At 34.2% G+C, this 21,856-nt stretch overlaps 1 protein-coding gene across 10 annotated transcripts; it reads right to left on the reverse strand.

Moving 5' to 3' along the window:
• Positions 1-2,149: 2,149 nt before the first annotated feature.
• LOC18448863 (uncharacterized) lies at positions 2,150-16,229 on the reverse strand. Of its 10 annotated transcripts, none has more exons than XR_016053021.1 (8): positions 15,763-16,229; positions 8,471-8,563; positions 6,599-6,810; positions 4,943-5,087; positions 4,778-4,819; positions 2,674-2,820; positions 2,445-2,570; positions 2,150-2,347 (listed from the first exon to the last, which is right to left on the reverse strand). XR_016053021.1 is itself a non-coding variant. In XM_006858918.4 (8 exons), the coding sequence occupies exons 1-8, from the start codon at positions 16,008-16,010 to the stop codon at positions 2,255-2,257; spliced, it is 1,137 nt and encodes a 378-aa protein (XP_006858980.1). In that variant the 5' UTR covers positions 16,011-16,229; the 3' UTR covers positions 2,150-2,254. The 10 variants fall into 10 exon arrangements, 6 of the variants coding, with proteins under 6 accessions (XP_006858980.1, XP_088719461.1, XP_088719463.1 ...); XR_016053022.1 differs by having other exon boundaries at positions 4,778-4,836; XR_016053024.1 differs by having other exon boundaries at positions 4,943-5,103.
• Positions 16,230-21,856: the final 5,627 nt, after the last annotated feature.

Raw genomic sequence — 21,856 nt, forward strand, 5'->3', positions numbered from 1 at the left:
GTACCTCCAGAATGCCTTTTGAGGGTATCTCGGCATCTTTAGGATTTAGTAATGGATGGGGGGATAAGGTTTGGGATCTCTGGAAGCGTTTAAAAAAATTGTTGGAGTTGGTATAAGGATTTATATGTGGATAAAACAATTAGTAATGAATTTTGATTAATAAAAGTAAGTCTCAACAGAGGCTATTTTAAGTGTTTAGTCCTGCAGGGCAATCCCTCTTGTGTGATTTATTAAGTTGCATGCATTGTAGTTCCATGTAGATCAAACAGCAAGATACTTTAGGTATGTATACACCATATGCTGGGGCAGAACAGTAAATAGAGGTATGATAAGAATCTTCGGCCTTCACTGATGGACAACAATGTTCTTGAGAATCCTCACGATAAATAGGTTTTAGAAATGGTAGAAGCTCAAGTCTGAGACTGAAGAAGTCTGTGACTTCACGAATTTTCAAATTGCTTGGCTGTTATAAAATTTAATTGTGTGTGTTCATGTTTCCAACTCCAATATTTGTTGGAAAAATAGGACAAGCTTTCTGATGGGTAGGAAATGGGATAGTAGATATTATTTGTAAAGGTGTCGGTTCATGGAACCAAGTAGTGACCACGAACAACATGAAGATGACGAGCGAGATCACAAAGGAGAGATTTTGGCTGCCGATCACTTGGAATAAGATGAGATTGCTCAATGTAAATGATATGGAAATCAGGATTAATATTTTTCATTTTTAATATTTATAGAAATTGATAGTTGGCCTCATGAGTTGTAACTTTGTGGAATAAGTTTTTCAGTGATTCTGATTTCTAGGAATTTAAAATAGCAGATGCATAGATAAAGGGTGTCACATGTGTGATTCAATTTAATTTGAAGTTCCTTCATAAATAAATAGTTCAGTAGATTAGAGATTCAAAAAAAGATTAATGTGTGTCCACTATTTAGTTCTGTATCTTTCCATTTTCAGACACATTATTTAACCTATTAAGTGATCCAATTCAAAAACCCGGGTATGATTCCCTCTGCCGACCTGACCAAAGAAAAGCCATCCAATCCTTCATCGTGATTTTTGGTTTTGACGGTCTATTGTTTCATATGATTAGTGCAGCTATGCTGGAATTCAGTTTTCAAATTATGGAATGCAGGGAACAATATTTCATGATTCCTTATTATTAGTGCATGAAGTGTCCTAGGATATGTTTCCAGCTTTCAAATTCAATGAGTAAAGCACATCTAGCAGAAAGGATCATGGTAAGAGGTACTGCACTCGAGGCACACTTGAATGGAAAGTAAGTCTCCTATGGACCATAAACTTTCATTTAGTGGTCCATGGGACCAAATTGCACATTTGCTTTGGTATCCTAAAGGGGATTTCCTTTCACAGATTCCCTGAACCAGCTATTCATCTCTAAGATCAATTTAGAATATGATTTGGAGTTCAAATACATGCTCTAACTCAATTACCCTCAAAGTATGAACGTAGACTGCTCATTTGATGGAAAGTTCAAATCTAGGGTTGAAAGAGCTCATCGGTTTCATTCAAAATTGACCACAAGATGAATTGATGATCAGCACCATATATGCATAGGCTGTTGCTTCCCAAAAGCATCAAATGCAAGTTGGGTTAAGGTATATCAAAAGGTCATCTCAAACCTAAAATTCCATACTTCGTGATAAAGTAGAAGGCAGTAAATGCCACAAATTCCCCGGAAAATATGTAAGAGGTTTTGCACATATACTTTCTAACATCTGTCTCTTAATACTTGGACATAAATTGTCAGTTTACCTAAGTCATGTTGTAGACCTCTTAAACAAGTAGACAAGTGAAGGTTTGTGAATAACATACTTCATAGAATGAACACTTAAAGAAAAATTTACTACATATTATTAATATTCTATTTTAAGATAAATATGTACCTAATGTTCTTTTCATTATTTATATATGCAATGACTTAGGTGAAGGATGACGTCTGGTACATTGGTCTTATTAGGTCAAGTACCTAAATGAACATAGCAAACTGCATTAGGTAAAACAAAGCTAACCAAAGGAATGTATTTCCTACATGTGAAGGTGATTGTACAGCTAAGCAAAACAGTCAAATTACCTCCTAAAATTGGCCAGTTTCCTTGTTGAAGACATGGTGTGGACTATCTATGAAAAGGAAGTACATTTTTCATATAACCCAATCATACTACCTCATTGTTACAAGAGCAAAGAGCTGAAACATTAAGTTATTGAAGCAATGTATATACATTGAAATCAAGTAGTTCTGGAAAGTAAATTAGCACTCTCTCTAGCATGGCGAGCCACGAAAGCCTCAACCAATGGGTTTACAAGATCTGGTGCTTCATCCTACAAGAATAGAAAAAACAGCAATTCATATAGTATAAGTACACAGAACAGTTTCAGTTTTCATAAACTAGGTTCCAGCTGGTGACATTAGCCAAACCTGAGGGCAATGTCCAACATTTGGAAGAATAACGAAGTCCTCAACAGCTTCAAAAGCTCCATATGCTTTCCCCAGTTCAATAGGTTCCCATGGATCTTTGTCGCCCCATCCCACCAAAACTGGACACTACAAATACAAAGGAAGACCCCAATTATTTCAATTCAAAAAGACCCTCAGTAAGAATAAAGAATTGGTTTCAGAGGATATTCAGCAGAGGAAATGTTCCAACCTTCACTAGGGGTAGCAATTCCTCTGGAAGAGGACCATCTGAGTAACAAATAAATTCAAGAAACACATCACTAGCTCCAGGCTCAAGTCCTGGTTGTAGAATCTTTTGAACTAGCTCCTCAGTAACCTTGCTCTTGTCATAATAACACTAACAAACAGCAGAGAGAGGTCACAAATATTACATGCATATAGGTAGCTATCTCAAATTGACAATAGCTATAACAAAACAAACCGACATGGTACATATATACTTTCTAGTTTCCAAATGACAGGGATGTTTGATGAGAATTCAGTTAAACTTACTTCGTCATTCAAATGGAAAGAAAGACAATTAAACTAGACTGAGCTTATATATATATATATATATATAGGTAAGGTTTTTGATGGTCTCATAGGACCACCAAAAGACCTATAAACCATCAACTCATCTACCATCAGTTTGAACAAACAATGAAGGTTGGGGTGGGCACCCGATTTCAGAAAACCTAACCAGTTAACAACCCTTAAGAGACCAATCCCTCAAAACCTTTCCTGCAACCTCATGGGGCCACCCAATTTAACCCAAAACCTGAAAGCCGCTCTCACCACCCAAAAACTGCTCTCATACTGTCCATCTCGGAAGCCCAACCTTCCACAACCCCTGCTCCACCAAAACCCTCTTGGAGAAACTTCGAACCATGTGAAAGGCCCCAGCTCTCTCCCTCTAGAAAAGCTAAGGCCCTCACTCAAGTAACTCTCCCTCTTCCTCTCTCATATGAAAAGATAAAGGATGCAGGATAAATGAACTATATAAATCACAGTTGTTGGGATCAAGAGCGGAATTGGAAGCAAGGAATTGTGAAGGCAAGAAGATCCTTATGGTTGGGAACACTGTCAGTTCCATGCATATGCTAGTGATCGAAATCCCCAAATCTTTAAGATATTGACCCCAACCTTTCGGGATCTCGATCTTTGATCTTTTGGCATCTCAATTCTAACCTTTTGGGGATCTTGCTCCCAATCTTAAAGAGTATATATCGAGTAATATACTCTTTAAAGTAGGTACCTCATTATTTATAGTTAGCAGACAATGTCATTATATTAAAAGATAGCTGGCTATAAATAAAGAAAATCTGGTTTGGCCGTTATCTTGGTCTTTAAGGTGTAGATAGAGATGCCTAACAATTGGGATCGAGATCCTAAAATTTAAAAATCAAGATCCCTTGATCATCCCTTTCTAGTAGTCCTAGAGCAAGATTATGAAACGGGATCACAACCTAGGTTTGTATATCCCCGCCACTATAATATAAACTCTCCTCTGTCTAGAACAGAAATAAGTTCTCTCTCTACTGAACCCCCAACTATTAAAAAACTACTTTAAGCTTCCACTCAAGGGCCCTGGACTCAGGCCCTAGAATTTGAGGTAAGTATCCAAATTGATGCCCCAATTCTTATGGTGCTGTGAAATGCTAGGGAATGCAAAGTAACCAATCGGCTTTCCAAAACTCAAACAAAATTTGATCCAGGGGAAACACAAATGAGGTTTCATAATTTAAGTATGAATTCAAATTGCTGTAACGTAAAATAGAAGACAGGTTTTTTCTCAAAAAAAAATAAAATAGGAGACATAGGTGCACTCCTCTTGCAACAAAACCCCATACCCTCACACACCCCTCTACAACATCTCCTAGTTCCACCTCCATTGAAACATGGCTGGGCTTTAGGGATTCCCCAATTGCTAGGAATGGGTTTGAGAGAGCTACGAAGTTAGGTGGAACAACACAGCCATGGCATTAAAACTACAATTACAAGGTTTCAAAGGATTGATCCATTAAGAGTTGAGAGAGCAAAAGGAACTGCACTAGGTTCCAAAGTGTTTTGGGGGTTCAGAGACAATTCGGTGAACTGTTTACTATAAAGGGACTCACCCACTGCAATCTCTTCTATCCAATGGATCATGGATTTGGTGATGATAAAAAGATTTTTGGTGGTCTTACAGGCCCACCAATACCTTTTTTTTGTGTGTTTTTGTGTATGTGTGTGTGCTGTGTTGTGTCCATAACTATGCTGGTAAAATTTTGCATGTTAAATCTAGAAGACACATTAAATCATTAAAAAAAGTGTACCTGACAAAGGACACTTCGAACAGAATTTGGTGTAGCGACAGCCTTAAAAAATAGCTTCCCTAGATTAGTAGTTCTGTCATTTCCATTAGTGACAAGTTCAAACACCCAAGGCATCAATATTGGATAACTTTAGCATTGAGTGAAAGAGTGCTGAGTTATGGTTACCTTAATAAATTCTGAAATGATTTGACGAAAAGTCTTGCATACCAAGGTTGCTTCTTGATATGAAGCATACGAAGTGAAATGTTCAGAAGGACCAGGCCTCTAGAGATACGAGGCTCATTGACAGCTGCCTGAAGTCCAACTACCCCTAAGAAGCCAAATAACTGATACATGAGTGATGAGGGAGTCCATAATTTCTAGGCACTACATTCTACTATGGATCCAGGTCTTAAAATTATAAATGACTGATATTCATAAATCAACATGAGCATAGGAAGAAAGAGCACTAGTAAACCAGGGATCTATTTGAAAATAATGTCCCCAAGTAACTTTTGCAGATGAGAATTTAACACCTTATTGTAATTTCTTAATTGCACGAGTCAATGGCACTATCTTCCACACCATGACAACAATGTGGTGCATTAAGAGCATTTTTGCATTTATGACAGGCCACGAGATTCCCATTTCTTAATTTTTTAACTTATCATCTATCTTGCACACCATAACAACAATGTGATACATTAAGAAGATTTTTGCATTTATGACTGGACACCTGATTCCCATTTCTAATTTTTTTAACCAGTCATATTTCCTCTATCTCCAGCTTTCAGCTCTAACATATTTGATCATTTCTCTCATTGAGTTAAAATTGGTTTTGAGATTATGCCTCTACAATTTTTTGGTTTTTCTTTTTTATTTGAGTAGGTCAGCATTGCTAGTGAAACTCGGGTGCAGTGTTACAATTGTCAACTCCATACATCGAGTCAAGTGCATATTTTTCTGTTTAGTACTGTATCAAGTCTCCAAGATGCCTTTATTAGTGGCTTATCAATTTTGTGATTTGCTAGGGTCTTGAATGTTGCTATAAGCAATACTAGCAGACCATAGATTCAGATGTCAGTAGGCCAATGATTCATAGAGGTGAATTTAGATAAATAATAACACAGTTGAAGTCCGTTCCAAATGTCAGTCTCAGAAGAGTACAAATGAAGCATTTTGATCCTGATCATGACACTAGTAATTGGAGTGAAGCTATATGTCCTGAAATGATCTGCCATATGTTGAGTTGCTATATAAGTTTACTCGCTCACTATCAACAACAGGTAAATTAACAAGCCCAGTCTAATGCTCAAGCCACATATGCCATCAAACAGGGTTGAACTACTAATCGTCGCATCTGGCCAAGGAAAAATATCATTAATGAAGGTGAGGTTCTCCTGTTTACCACTTTTAGATGCATCGGCATCTTTCTAGGAAAGGACCCTTTTGACACCAAGCCCTTCATAGGATCTGAAAAAGAAGGAAACATTCCAATTTGCAAGCCACAAATTCCTACGTCTTTGAAAAAACTGCACAAATGGTAAATGAAGCCATTCTTCATGCTGGGTTGAATTGGCTTTTGAAGATACGGTTAAGTAGAAACTTCATCTAAACTACTATAATTTACATTAACATTAATCAAAAAGGAATTTTGATTATATACCACTTAATCTAAACTTGGTCTCCCTATTAGAAATAATAGATAACACCAAATCAACATTATAATACTGAACATGGGATAGAGATTTTTACATATACAAGAAATAAAATCCAATAATAAACTATAATGAAGCAATAATGAATAATTCAATAGTGTTATATGTGGCTATAAGAAATTACCTCCAATGGAGTTGCAAATAAAGAAAGCACCTTCTTTGACAACATCATTGCAAAAGTCATTCAACTGACTTGACCATGTCTCAAAGGTGTAAAATGAGTTGGGCACAAAGTCACGAGGATTGGGTTTGTCTGAATATCCATAACCAACAAGATCAATTGAATAAACTTTATGTGATTTTGCAAGGAAAGGGAGATTGTTCCTCCAATGATCACTGCAAAGAAACAGTTTAAAATAAGTCAATGCTATCATTAGTATTTGCTTTAATTCATAATTAAAATGGAATACAAGATGAAACTAAAGAAACAGGTGACATGCTATTGAAACTAATTGGCAGTAGCAATAAAAAAATTGTCGACTTTATAAAATTCCATGCTGCCATAGTGCTTTGATGTTCCCATCTTGAAAATTTTGAATTTTCCTTCATAATGAGTAGGAATATAAAACTAGATGTTAGGAAGAACAAATAGTTTGAGATATTCAAGTACAAACACCATGATTATTGGTGGTGGTAGTGGGGGACGAGAGATTGTCCCCTGCCAAAAGGTCCTACCTCAGGAGCGCATGTGATTCTTGTTTGGGAGCGCTGCTAGAGAGAGAGAGAGAGAGAGAGAGAGAGAGAGGGTTTTGTTAGGCTATTCCCTCAGAGTATTCAGAGAGAGAGAGAGAGAGGGTTTTGTTAGGCTATTCCCTCAGAGTTTTCTGAGAGAGAGAGAGAGAGAGAGAGAGAGAGAGTGGTCTTAACCTACTCAATGTATTTGGCAACTTACTACCCTTATTCCTCACTATAGTGAATTTTTTGCATAGGGATATTTGGCAACTCCTCCATGGCCTGTCCCAAGCCGGTCATACCGGTCCCATGCCCGAGTATAGGAGGAGGGCTGTGTTAGGAAGAGCAACTGACCAAAAACTTTGCCACATCTTTCATGAATCTTAAACCTAAGTTATATGATGAATCAAAGGGTAGAATGTTTTGGTAAAAAGAATTATTAACTATGGTAAAAAATGACATCACTCACATAAAGATGTGACGTCCCCACATGGGGTGTGATATGACTGACAAGAAGCATTAATTGTTTTCTAATAATTAATAAAATGACATTGTCTGCTTCTAAAAATATGTATTCTTTCTATTCCTCACTAATGACAAAAAATGCCCTTGCTCAAAAAACGTTTGAATTAAAAAGCATGGGTAACGAGTTTCCAATGTATGAGTATGTTAAGGAATACTCTATACAAGAACTCCTCAAGATAAAAATGCTAAGATTAGAATGGGGTTGTGATGTGTGTTTTTACAACAATCATTTCTTTTTTTGGTAAAAAGCTACTTTTTTAAAGGTAGCTTAATCATTGAGTAAAGATAAATTTCAATTTTTCAAAAAAATACAATAACATTTTGAAAGCATCCCGTATATAAGTAGGAATAGCCCTGTCATGTCATGAAAATTTCAACAATATCCTCATGAAATACGACAAAATTACCCCTTGACTTTTGGTAATGAAAATATATGTAACTTTATTTGAGGAAAAAAAACGAAACTTTGCTTGAGAAACAAGTTATACATAAAACTGTTCTTTTTTTAAGCTGGAAACTGCAAACAAGCTGTTTGAACCTTAACTTCTAATATGGTAACTTCTCCAAAGAACCTCAATAGAGAAAGATACTTATACATAGAGAAAAGAGAAAATTTAGTAAAGGAGATGACTACAGTATCAAGCAACAATATATTGTACACTATAGATTTTAAAACCTGGCAGCAAATGAGGCAAGTTACACGTGGAATAATCCTGGTTACGCTGAACATAAATCAAAACTATCTCACCCTATCAAAATCGGCTGGCATCTAATGAATCAAGAGATGTCAACATTAGACCTGTTTGCACCGAAACCATGAATGAGAACTAATGATGGGCCACTACTTCCAGCATATTGATAACGAATACGGTAACCTTGCCAATTCCAGAATCTGCGACAAAACAAAATCAACCTTTGACAAAAGCAACAGGAGAAATTTCCGCAATATAAAAAACTGGAACGACAATGGATTTTTTTAAAAAGTGCACATACCAAGTATATCGAATGGTACAATTACAAGTTTACAACAAAGCAAATGTGATTAAGGTCCATAATCAACTGAAAAGTGTTTAAAAACAGCGCATTTCAGAAAGTATAAATTAGGAACAAAGCATTTTGAACAAAAAAGCCAAGAGACTATCAAGTATAAAAATGGAGCTGAAAGGACACTCAAATAATTAATAACCAAGTAATGGGTTCAACAGAACATAAACATATGACATAGTTTTGCACAGTGTTAAAAAATTCGGTGATCCGATCTGGGATCGGGTGATCCAGAACGGGTATCATCCAACCCATCCCAAATCTGAGTATTAAACGGCATTCGGTTGTAGAATCGTTGCTGACTTCATGGATCGTATGCTGGCGTCATGAATCGATGTCATGACGTCAAAAATGGGACACATCACCGATCCTTTTCTTTTTTTGTCATTAAACTGGATATTTTTTATATAAACCAAATATTTTTTTTACAAACTGGATTTGTAGCTTTAGGGTTTCATTTAAAAAACACGTGGCCCATGTCACATCAACTTCAAAAACTGGCAGGCCCTACTTACTTGGGCAGAACTCACCTGCCTCCCACGTGAGCGTCTTACTTTGCAAGGTTATAGCCTTGACAATTTATACCCCCACATCCTCCCACCATCCAACGATGTGGGATATTTTCTTTAAGCTTTTCCATCACACTCTCTCTCTTGGGATATTTTCTTTAAGCATCTCCATCACACTCTCTCTTATACAAATAAAGTAATGTCCTTTATACAAGGAACCACCAACGTCACACTACAATGGTCTACAAAATAGAATTTATTTATTTTAGATTAATTATATCCAGTTTTCTTTTCTATAATCTACAAAAAATAAAAGCATATCTAATTAAATTTTAATTACATATAATTACAAATAAGAAATTATATACAATAAATTTACAAGAATTACTTACCAAACTAAAAAATTTATAAGAATTAATAGAATTATATGCAATTGTTGTTGTTCATTTATGTTAATAAAAATTAAAATAATTATGTTAAATTTATGTCAATATAATTACGTGAATATAATCGCATAAAAATTATGTCATATTAAATGAGCCTCAACCCGTCAACACAGTTTTTAATTAATGAAATGAAATAATTAGCGTGACATATTAAAAAGCTGCAATATAAATTTTTTGCTATTTATTAGAAAAATAACTTTATCGGTAAGTTTTGTTGCGATATTATTATTATTATTTTCTTGTAGCTCTAAACGTGTTGATATCTTTAATTTCCATTTTTTGGGGTAAAACTATTTTTTTGAATTTTTGAATTTTTGAATATCATAACATTGAAATTTATAGGGGATTTTATTTTTATTTTTTATCATATGAAATGGAAGCGTTTTCTAATAATTTTTTAATTTCAGTATATAATATTATAGGTAGTTAGGTTGTAATAATTTTGGATGAGTAAAGCGAATTAATAAATATTTGATACTTTGATGTGATACTAATTTCACTTCATATAAAAATTTATTTTTTAATTTTATAATATGGAAGTATTTTGTAATATCTTTTAATTACTATTTTGATATGATATTATAATACTCCATTATAATTAATAAATATACAGACATCCAGGCAGGAAAAAAGCGTCTCAGTATTCACTTATTTTTACAAAGTAATGAAAGTACAAAATGCACCACTCCTAATTTCTTTTAGAAACTAAAAGAACACTATTTTTAGAGATTTATAGTGATTTTTTAAAAACAATTGGGGACAAAAATTGTCAATTCGGCCAATTCTCCGATCCGACACGGGTATGGGAGAGACCGATTCGAGTCACCGATCCATTTTTTTAAACCTTGGTTTTGCAAGCTGATGAGCGTAACTGGATGAAAACTTATGGTTTTAGAAATAAGGATAATGTAACACGATTACAGTGTGTAAGTATCCATTTGCCAAGCATTTTTTCTTAAAAGTGGTAATATTTCATAAAAAACAAAGGCATGGTGGGAAGTGGGTATTATTTTTAGCAATAACATCAATGAAAACTTCCAATTTTAGAAGGAAAGATATCACAATAACATGAACACTCACAACTCTCCATTTTGTGGAACATGAATTTTTAAAGATCATGGTATGTGAGAAATTTTAGGAGCATTGGAAAATAACATAAGGGAAACGGATCTCTCTAAAGCATCTTTAGATTTGACAACATAATTCAAGTAACATGTGGCCTGCTAGCATAATGTTTTGTAACACTTCAGATTCAAAATTTCCAGCCAGGTGAAAGCCCAAGACCATAGATTTGTAGAAAGCATTAAATCAGCACTCCAATTGCATTATCAATTATCTTGTTGTGCTCTTCCGAGCCTCAAATTCCTTCCAAAAAAAGGACAGCAGGGCAGGATAGGACAAAGAAGAAGATGTGGAAGACAAACATCTAAAAATAATAGTCATATTTCTTAAATTTAACAAAAACTGCTACTAAATGTCCAAGACAAAGGCTTCAGCACTCAGAATTCAGGACTCGACATAGAATTTATTCTTTATATCACCACCATATCTCAGTAGAAATAAGATCTGCAAGCAGGAGTTCATATCATCGTTCATGCCTTTTTAGATGAAATTCCACAGTTAAGAATATAATTGATTGGTATTTCAAGTTACTGCAAATGATTATGCATATTAGTAAGGACTAAGGAACTCTAGTTAGACATTTCCAGTAGTCCAATGTTGAATATTACTATGAGTTTTCTTATCAAGCCTGGAGAATGAGTTCTGATAAGCCCAATACGAAGAGTCCTCGCAAACCATAACTGGCAGGGCAAAGAAATTATCAAATGACATCTGCTTCAGTCATCTAGAAAATAATAGCTATTTAATGGTCATATCAGTTGCACCGAACAACCCAAAGCCAGAGACATGAAATGCTCATGAATTGCGTCTTCTGCAATACATCAGTTACTATTTTTCTTTTCTTATCTTTTCTTTTCTTTTCTTTTCTTTTCTTTTTGTGTGTGCGCTTAAACATTTAACAGCCTTTCATTGTAGCAAATATGTGTACAGTCATACGTTAAGTATAGGAAGGCAGAAATATGTATTGTTGAGGGAAAAAAGAGAACCAAAGAAGATGAAAATGAAAAAAGAAAAAAAGCATGCTAACTTCTACAAAAATTTCTAATGATGTGGTCCTATGAAACTCCTTGTTCGGCCAGCAGGCCTGCTTTGCTGTTTGCTTCCCTAAAGGTCTGTCAAAAAAATATATCTCATATGCTAACTAAGTGCAAGATATCCTTAAAATGGTCTGCCACTCTTCACAAGTAATGTTTCTCCCCATTGCTCATGTTATCATGTCAAGAGGATCCCCTTCTACAACAATTGGCCCCTAAAATTGAGGAGATATCTCCCTATGGTTAACTTTATGGAGAGTTTTTGCTAAGTTGATAACTATTTACAGAAGGTTTTGGCCGCCATACGTTACGAAGCAATGACAGACCTTTTCTTCTAAGATCACTCAGATCCAAATCTCATGGAAGGTTTTAACTAAACTACTCTTTAGAGGTCTATGGTGTATGTAGCTCCCTCTCGTAGATGCTTGCAAAGAAGCAGGAATCTGGTGTAATAAAAGGGAAGTGAAGGTTTAAGACTCTGCAGGCAGAGGGGAAGTGATTAAGAACAGTACAACACACCCCTTTCTAATGGTTCTAACAGAAAAGTGTAAACATAATAGTCTGTGACACATACAATTGCATTTGGCCGCAACCCCCGCCCCAAAACAACCCACAAATGTTTTTTAAAAAAAAAAGGTAAAAAAAAGAGAAAAGAAGAAAAAGAAAAAACGAAAAACCACTTGGGTAAATATCTTGGTTAGAATTAAATCATTGTTTCTTCATTTTAATCATCATTCTGTAAATGAAAACTATAGCAAAAAGGATTTTGACAGTTCAATATTTGAATGGCCTCAGAGAATATTCAATATCTTCAAAGTTGGTTAAAGCAACGTTTGAATCAGCCATTGGCAAAGACCTCTTTTAAGGTAGAAGCGATAAGCATGGCATTGTCTAACATGGAAGCTTCAAACCAAATCACACTATCATTGCGAACTTGTACATTCAAAGGCGCATCAGCGTTGAACTCTAGGAGTAAAAAGAGTACTATGATTTCTTGTTTTCCAAGTAGCACAACCTAGAAACTGAAAATCATAATATGCAAGCAGAGAATTTACAGTTTTGAGATGCAAAAGACTGATTTAATTGTTAGAAATAATTTGGTGAACACTGAAGTGGCATTTAAATCGCTCGATCCCCTATTGACTAGGCTTTAAGATGAATGAAACATGCCAGTGTTGTTAGATATGGTAATATCCAAAATTATTACCATATCACCCAAAATAAGGAAATCTCATATTATGTGGGATTGTGATGGATATTGAAATTGACATTGATAAGTTTCCTAAAAGAAATAGAATCCAAAAAGATTAGGACTTGGTTATATCTCTTAATTTTTGAGATATAATATATATATATATATATATATATATATATATATATATATATATATATATATATATATATATATATATATATATATATATATATATAAAATAAGAGAGGAAAGAGTATGTGTGCCCTATTTGGGTCACTATATAGGAAAGGTGGCTTCCTCTAGATAGTGAGAGGCAGGGCCTCCAATGCATGAGAGGCAAGGCTTCCCATTAAAGAGCAAAGAGCTTCTTATAGAGAGAAACGATTGGTTTCTCTTTTAAAGAGAAGAGAGCTTCTTATAGAGAAAAACACTTGGTTTCTCTTTTAAAAAGAAGAGAGCATCCTATAGAGAGAAACGCTTGGTTTCTACTTAAAGACAAGAGAGCCTCTTATAGAGAAAAACACTTGGTTTCTTATAGAGAAACGACTTGGAGACTTTGGATGATTTACATAAAACACGCTTGGTTTCTTCTAGAGAAACAGTTCCCTTGGAGAGTTTGGATGATTTAGATTTTGGGTGGTTTCCCCTTTTAGTGAGAGAAAGTCTCAGTTGCTCTCAAGGTTTTCTTCTTGAACAGTGGTTTTGCTGTAAAAAAGAGATGGGTCTCTTCCTGGTTTAGCTTATAGAAATGAGGATATCGGCAGGTGGTACCGGTTAGGAGAGATGGTCTAAAAGGGTTTACTCGATTGGATTTTGTGGAGGGTTAAAGAGGTAACTCTATGTCCTAAAATTTATGATGTAACTTTTATTGGTATAGTGGGTTTCAATTTTTCATGCCCGTGGATGTAGTCCTTTTGGGGTGAACCACGTAAATCTTTGTGTTCTTGTGGCGTGCATGTTTAATGCTTTATTTCTCATAATATAACTCGTACTCTCGCCTATTTTGTTTTTAGCTGGATAAGTACATATTTCTGGTGGAATCCAACTTTTTTGAATTCTTGTTTTCGCATCTCAGATGACCCTTAAATTATAAAAAGTGGTATCAAAGTACATGGTTCAGTACAAGGCTAGTGTTTGTGTATTTTATTTGAGGTGGAGAAATATGATGGCAAGCACAATATTTCCAGCAAGAATGATGACGGAATTTATTTGGCAAAAGATGAAGAATTAATAAACCTATCCAATAGATGTTGGCATGGTGAGTCAGTGATTTTGATGTCAAGGTGGAGATTGTTGAATATGGTGATATCCAAAATCAGGAAATCCAATATTATGTGGGATTGTGATTGATATTGAAATTGATATCGATACGTTTTCCAAAGGAAATAGAAATCCAAAAAGATTAGGACTCTCGATTTTTTAGATATATGCAACATTTATGGGAAGTTTCCTATTTAGTGGGGATTCCTAATCCTATATGTACAAAATAAGAGAAGAAAGAGCATGTGTGCCCTATTCGAGGTCACCATTTGGGAAAGGTGGCTTCCGCTAGAGAATGAGAGGCAGGGGTCTCCTGTGCATGAGAGGTAAGGCTCCTCCTTAAAGAGAAGGGAGCTTCCTATAGAGAGAAACGTTGCGATGATGCTTCCTATAGAGAAAAACGTCGCGAAGATACCTCCTGTAGACTGAGAGGTTGGTTTGCTCTCAAAGTTCTCCTTTTGGAGATTGGCTTAGCTGTGAGGAAAGGTTAGGTTGGTTTGCTCTTAAGGTTCTCCTTTCCGTCATTGGTTTAGCTATGAGGAAAGGTTGCGATGATACCTCCTGTAGACTAAGAGGTTCGTTTGCTCTTAAGGTTCTCCTTTTTGACATTGGTTTAGCTATGAGAAAAGGTTGCGATGATACCTCCTATAGACTGAGAGGTTGGTTTGCTCTCAAGGTTCTACATTTGGATATTCGTTTAGCTGCGAATGAGAGGTTGGTTTGCTCTCAAGGTTCTACATTTGGACATTGGTTTAGCTGTGAAAAAGAAATGGGTCTCTTCTTAGACAGTGGTTTAGCTATGGAATGGAATAGATAAGAGACATCGGCAGGTGGTGCCGGTTGGGAGAGTCAGGAGAGCGGGTCTAAAAGGGTTTACTCGTTGCCATGCCCATGGATGTATTTCTTGATGAAGTCCTTTGGGGAGAACAACGTAAATCTTTGTTTTCTTGTGGCGTCCGTGTTTTAAGTTTTATTTCTTTTAATATGACCCATACTCTCGCCTATTTGTTTCTAGCTGATGCTTTATTTCTCTTAATATGACTCGTACTCTCGCCTATTTATTTCTAGCTGATGCTTTATTTCTCTTAATATGACTCGTACTCTGGCCTATTTGTTTCTGGATAAATAGACGTTCCTATGGAATCCAGCTTTTTGGGATTTCTGCTTTTGCATCTAAGAGGGCCCTTAAATCCTAAGGACTGTAATATGGTTAAACTGAAAGTAAGCAGTATAAGATTGAACACTAGGATCTCCAGTGGGGTCAATCACATGCATTTTAAGGTGTTACTTTCATTAATTATCAAGCTTCATACAGCAAAATCTTCTTTACCCCAAAACTTTTATTGCACTTAGAGCATTTCCTGGCTACACAAGGACAGATTGCCGAAAGAGTCCATTAAAGAGCCTTAGGAAATCAACTGAAAAATGCTCCAAACATTAATATTAATCATTACCATAGCCAATTCAGAGAGAGAGAGTACCTGGTGAAAACTTGGAATTCTGAATTGGACCCGCTCGACGATGGCAGTTGGAGATCAGTTTCTTGGGTTGAATTGATGTAACCAGCAGGTAAACAAGCTGTGAATCGAGAAGAACGCGCAGTAATTTTCACAGAAGGGAAGGACCCCTTGTGAAGTATTATGGGGACCCTAGTTTTAGAAGGTCTGGTATCAGAGAGATAGACAGCAAGGCTTGCAATAGAGTGAGAATTAGAAGTCGCTCCCGCCATCACTAATGGCTTAGAGCAAGAGGAGAGCAACAATTCAAAGTTCAAACATTGAAATTCCACTGCAATCACAGTAGCAGACCGTACTTTTCTTGTTCCCCTTATTTCAAGTTTTCGACGCCTCTCGTTTGATGCCCTCTCTCTCGAGCTTGTGTGGCTGGGAGGGCGGGCTTGCTTACTCAAGCTTCAAAAAAAGATGCGGGCTCTTAAAATTTGTAGCTCAAAAGAACACTCGAAAATGGACGGCTTAGATAATGTGATACGATATACACTATTTTTAGGGTTTGAAACACATAATTTTTTTTTTCTACTAATATCTTGATGATTGAATTGAAACTTTTTTATGCTGAAACTGTAATTTTTTGTGAGATTTGAGTTATGACTTTCTTTTTGTTTTTCCTTCAGAAGTACCACGGTCTTATTTTAATCTTTTTCCAAAAAGTGGAAATTACGATTGTTTTTTTTTTTTTTTTGTAAGCCGTGATCGAATTTTTTGTTTTTTTTTTTTTTTGTAACCATGATAGAATTTTTTGTAATCCATGATAAAAATTTTTGTAATCCATGATCGAAATGTTTGTTTTTTTTTCTTGTAATCCATGATCGAATTTTTTGTTTTTTTTTTTTTTTTTGTAACCCATGATAGAATTTTTTGTAATCCATGATCGAATGTTTTGTAATCCATGATCGAAATGTTTGTTTTTTTTTTTGTAATCCATGATCGAAATGTTTGTTTTTTTTTTTGTAATCCATGATCGAATTTTTTGTTTTTTGTTTTTTTTGTAACCCTTGATAGAGTTTTTTGTAATCCATGATTGAATTTTTTGTAATCCATGATCGAATTGTTTTTTTATTTTTTTGTAATCCACGATTGAATTTTTGTTTTTTTTTTTTTGTTTTTTTTTGTAATCCATGATCGAATTTTATGTAATCCATGATCAAATTTTATGTAATCCATGATCGAATTTTTTGTAATCCATGATTGAATTTTTTGAAAATTTGTGATTTTTTTTTTTAATCCATGATCGATTTTTTTTTTGTAATCCATGATAGAATTTTTTAAAAATTTATGATTTTTTTTTTTTAATCCATGATCGATTTTTTTGAAAATTTGTTTTTTTTTTTTTTTATCCATATTATTCAAAGAGAAAATGAGAGAGATGATGATTCTGAGGCCACCCTATCCCAGCCATATTATTCACATATCGAGTCCCAACAGCAACAGTGTAGGGATGAGCACGACAGTGCAGGTGAGCATGAAGGATGAACAATCTTCGGGGATTTTAGATTGGGAACACAACAAAACACTAACACTCAGGGATTTGGGAATAGTCAGACGCCTGCTAATATCGATGATTCATTTTTAGATCGAATCAATGAATTGTTAAACGAATTCAATCAATGGCACCAACGTGACCAAGAAGAACAATAACGTCGTCTATCATTTTATTTTTAGATCATATGTTACTAATTTTATGCTTTATTGTAGTCCATATATGTTGATATACTTATTCGATGATAATTCTATGTTTATCCTTTTGTGTGATGTAAATTAAATGCTGAATGGCAGTTCATATTCGCATATTCATTCAAAAACATGAAAATTCTTAATGGAGTACCATCATTTCTTATTGAATTCTTAAAAAACAATATTTATAATGGATTTTAATAATTTTTTCTGATTTTTTTTAAGCTTTATTTTGACCGATTCACCCGATTCTAGATCCAGATCGCCGATTCGCCCATCCGAATCGGCTTTTTGGGAACCCGATCCAAGTCACCGATCCGTTTTTTAAACCATTGCGATAATACCTTTAGCGATGCCATTGCAATTCGGAGCGTACATTTCGTAACCCCTTGGGTAAAATCCAATCTAATAGTATTGGTAGAACTTTAAATTTTGGAGATGTAACACATTCAGTTCATAGTCTAGTCTCAATATAAAAAGGAAATTTTATTAAAATGCCCAAAACATATGAACTATTTAATAATGGGAGCAGTTTGTATAGAGCCGACGCTCTAAACAATCAAAGGAAAGCCCACCTTCAAAATATGTCAATAAATGTGATTTCAATATTGGAAATATTTATGATTGCCTTAAAATATATTTTTATTTTTAATTATAAAATTTAAAACTTCAAAAATAGTGTAGATCAAGCAGATTTATAAAAACATGAAAATCTTGAAAATTGACACTCCAAAAATACCTTAAACGATGCATATACACCAAAACTCGAAATCCTTTTTTTTTTCATGCTCATGCATCTTGATAACGGGATGATCAATTTGAGGATATTTGGGCATCAAAACAACCTCTTCTAATGAAATTTTTAATGTAAGATCTAATTTGATTGTTTAGAGCCTAGGCTCTATATAAATTTTTCCTTATTTGGAACTATTCCATCAGAGGACTAGGTGTTATTTTTATTGGTATTTTGAATTACATCAAAACATATAGATAAAGTGGTATATTTTTAATATTTCATGATAATTTAATGAATTTTCTTAAGAAAATTACCAAATCACACTCCCTATGCACTTGAAAAAATAATTTATACAAGATTGAACGAAGACCATCTAATATTCTTTGGCGAGATTCAAGTACTGTAATTCAATTTTATTTTATTTTACTTAGATGATCATCTATGATTCTTAGGTGCTTCCTAAATTTTCAGATCGAAAAAATCCTCCAAACTAGTCAGCTGCCTGACGGAGTAGGTGTACAGTATACTACCACGGAAGTATTAATACACACGCCGATATCTTTATTTTACAAATGTTCACCCATTTTACATGAATCTAAAAATAAAAGAAACCCCACTTTGGAAATTCAACTAGTTCATAAAGTATTCAGTGTATAACTTAAAACTTTGAATCGATTGCCTTGTCATGAGACCAAAACTTCAAATTCCGAACTCACCTCACCACTTAAAAAAGAAAAAAAAGAAGAAAAAAGTCTAGAAATTAAATTTTTGAACCGGTTATTTGGCTGGAAAACCAATTCAAAACTTCAGAACCTTGTACGTTATAAGTTAGCCAGTTTGGATCTTGAAATTCAGAGTAGACAATTCAAGAAAAAATAAACATGTGAATTTACGACTCGAAGCCGGATAACAAGTATTTTGAGAATATAAAGGCTAGAAAAGGAACATGAGAGTAAAATATGTAAAATGGAGGGCATTTTTTTAATATAGGAAAATACAAATGACAATAAAAGTTAATCCATTCAATTTTTTCTCTAGCATGAGCAAAATGGGAAATCCAGCCAAAATTACTATTACAATTTCGATATTTGAAAAATGTTCGATGTATTTTTCTATTTTATGCTTCTCATTTTTTTGTGCTTTTTATCCCCAAATTACTCCGATTCAAATGGACTGAATTGGGTCTTCTTCTTTCTTTCTTTTTAGTGAAATACCCATTTGGATGATTCGACATCGAATGTTCTAAATTATCTTTGCTCATAAAAAGGTGATCATGTTCAAATATTGAATGTCTGATCCCACTCACTTACTTATGTTTAATTTTTTTGACTGTAAGCTGAGGTCGCACAGAGCCCTTATTTAACGACAGACAAGCTGGTGAATTTGGACCCCGGATGTCCAAACCCACTCACTTGTCATTTTTCTAAGTGAAAGACCGGTTTAGACATTAGATACTTGAGTACTAGTTCTAACATCCTAGTCCAAATTAGTAGAATGTACAAACCATAGACAATTTAGTACTAAAAAAAAATTAAAAGTAAGGCATGAGTGTAAAATAAAAACTATACATAATAGTTTTAGGTATAGAAATATAAGGGGTTTTTTTTTATAATTTTTTCAAAAGAAAATCATGGAGAGACTCTTCCTACTTTCTTCGCATGGCCAAAACAATGTTATATTTGTTTTCCCAGAGCTTTCTCCTTTGAACCAAAACGTTAAATGAAGATCTTTCCTTTTAATGGAATCGAACTATACAGGAAATGCCATTAAGATGATCATACCACTTCAAAAAATTATTAATCAGTCAAATTAATTATTTTATCAATAAAGTGGTTAATTTAATAAGATTAGGAAAATTTACCAAAATACCAATGAAACAACTCTACCAACTAATGATCATACGTATTTTTAGGACGTGGTTAGCATGCAGCCAAGCCCGTACACGTAGAAATGCGGGCCCCTTAACAAATTTATTTTTGAAATAAAATTCGATCCTAATTTTTAGAGAATATATAATCTTTAACATGGAGATCATGAATATGAAAAAATAAATAAATTTTGAAAATTGGAATAATAAGTCTATTAAGAAACATTTGGATTGTTAGTTTCAATTGTTTTTAAATGGACCATGTATTTTCATCCATCTTTAAGATGGATGCTTTATACCTTTGGACCGCATATTATACAAACTGGAGTCCAACCCGCATGAAACAATTGTTCGTATTTTTATGGGTCTTTAAAATATAAGTAAAATGTTAAATAGTACATTTCTCATGAATACTGATAAGATTATTTTGCTAAGTACCTCATCAAGTACTTCATTAAAAAGAACTCAGGATACTCCTATTCAGGTTTAGAAACCTCAAAAAGCAAGGAGATTTTGATAATTTGACACATGATAAAAGTGGAGTCAGATTACAATCTACCACTTCTTCTAGGTTCCAAACTCAAAATTAGATTCTAGTCGGATATTGTTTACCCTTGAAATCCACTCCCTGCCAGTCTTGAGCATGGGTCAGAGGAAGAGGTGATTTTAAAGATAAATAAATAAAAGAAAATTATACAATAAGATATTTTATCTTTGTTACAAGGTGGTCACAATTAATCTTGATTATTGGATGTAAAATTAGCCGGTTGCATTTATTCTATTGACCAAGCTCAAAGTTCAAAAGAATTTTTCTCGAACTTTATGATACTTCCAAACTATCAAATTTCACATTAGACAGTTATAAATAATTGTGACCACCTTATACTAAAAACAATGATTTCATTGTTTCCAGTCACAAATAAAAGTTTCAAAAACTAAACTCAATACATAATGACGTTCCACCATAGTATGTAACACAACTCATCACCTAAATAGTGGTTAACATATCACTTAAGAACACATCACCTAAGTACTGATTAACAAATCAAGTCGGTTTTTTAAAATTAATTAAGCAATAAATGAATTAATAAAATAAAAGTAAAGGAAAGATGTTCCCAGAGGAAAAGATGGATGAGAATTGGATAGAAAAAGAAATACATATAGGGTGCGGTTTGTATAGAGCAGAAGATCTACACAATCAAAGCAAGGCTCATTTTCAAATAGTGTCGAGAAATGTAGTTTCAATACTAGAAATCTTTGTAATAGATTTAAAATAAATTTTCCTTTTTAATTATAAACTTTAAATCTTCAAAAATAGCGTACATCGAGCAGATCTATGAAAACTTCAAAATCTTGAAAATTGAAGGTCAAAAAATGCGTTACAAGATGCACTATTTCCAAAACTTGAAATGCAGTTTTTCTCATGTTCATACATCTTGAAGTCAAGATGATCAATTTGAGGATATTTGGGCATCAAAACAACTTCTTTTAATGAAATTTTTGAGGTGAGCTCTAATTTGATTGTTTAGAACCTCGACTATATATAAACTTTTTCCATACATGTAATATCTCAAATGTGAGGCACATCCCCAAATTGAGATTATATCTATATGAGTTTAATGAAAGTAAGGTCGTAGTGTTAGAGAATGGAATAGACGGATCTAGGCATGTACATAGTGGATAAAAAGTTGTAGGTAGATCTAGGATCTCGAGGCAATGGGAAGCTTGATCCAAGGTTCCTATGATTATAATTACTCGGATATGAAGTTTAGAAGTTAGAC

This window comes from Amborella trichopoda, chromosome 3 (genome assembly GCF_054954075.1).
Source record: "Amborella trichopoda isolate Santa Cruz 75 chromosome 3, AtrichopodaSantaCruz75HAP2 v2.0, whole genome shotgun sequence".
Taxonomy (NCBI): domain Eukaryota; kingdom Viridiplantae; phylum Streptophyta; class Magnoliopsida; order Amborellales; family Amborellaceae; genus Amborella; species Amborella trichopoda.

Excerpts from the sequence above, each read along its gene's own strand:
- LOC18448863 (XM_006858918.4), bottom strand. The coding sequence starts at position 16,010 with ATGGCGGGAGCGACTTCTAATTCTCACTCTATTGCAAGCCTTGCTGTC. Across the intron at positions 8,564-15,762 it reads GAATTCCAAGTTTTCACCAG|ATTCTGGAATTGGCAAGGTT; the intron begins GTACTCTCTCTC and ends GTTTTGTCGCAG. Across the intron at positions 6,811-8,470 it reads CATGGTTTCGGTGCAAACAG|TGATCATTGGAGGAACAATC; the intron begins GTCTAATGTTGA and ends GTTTCTTTGCAG.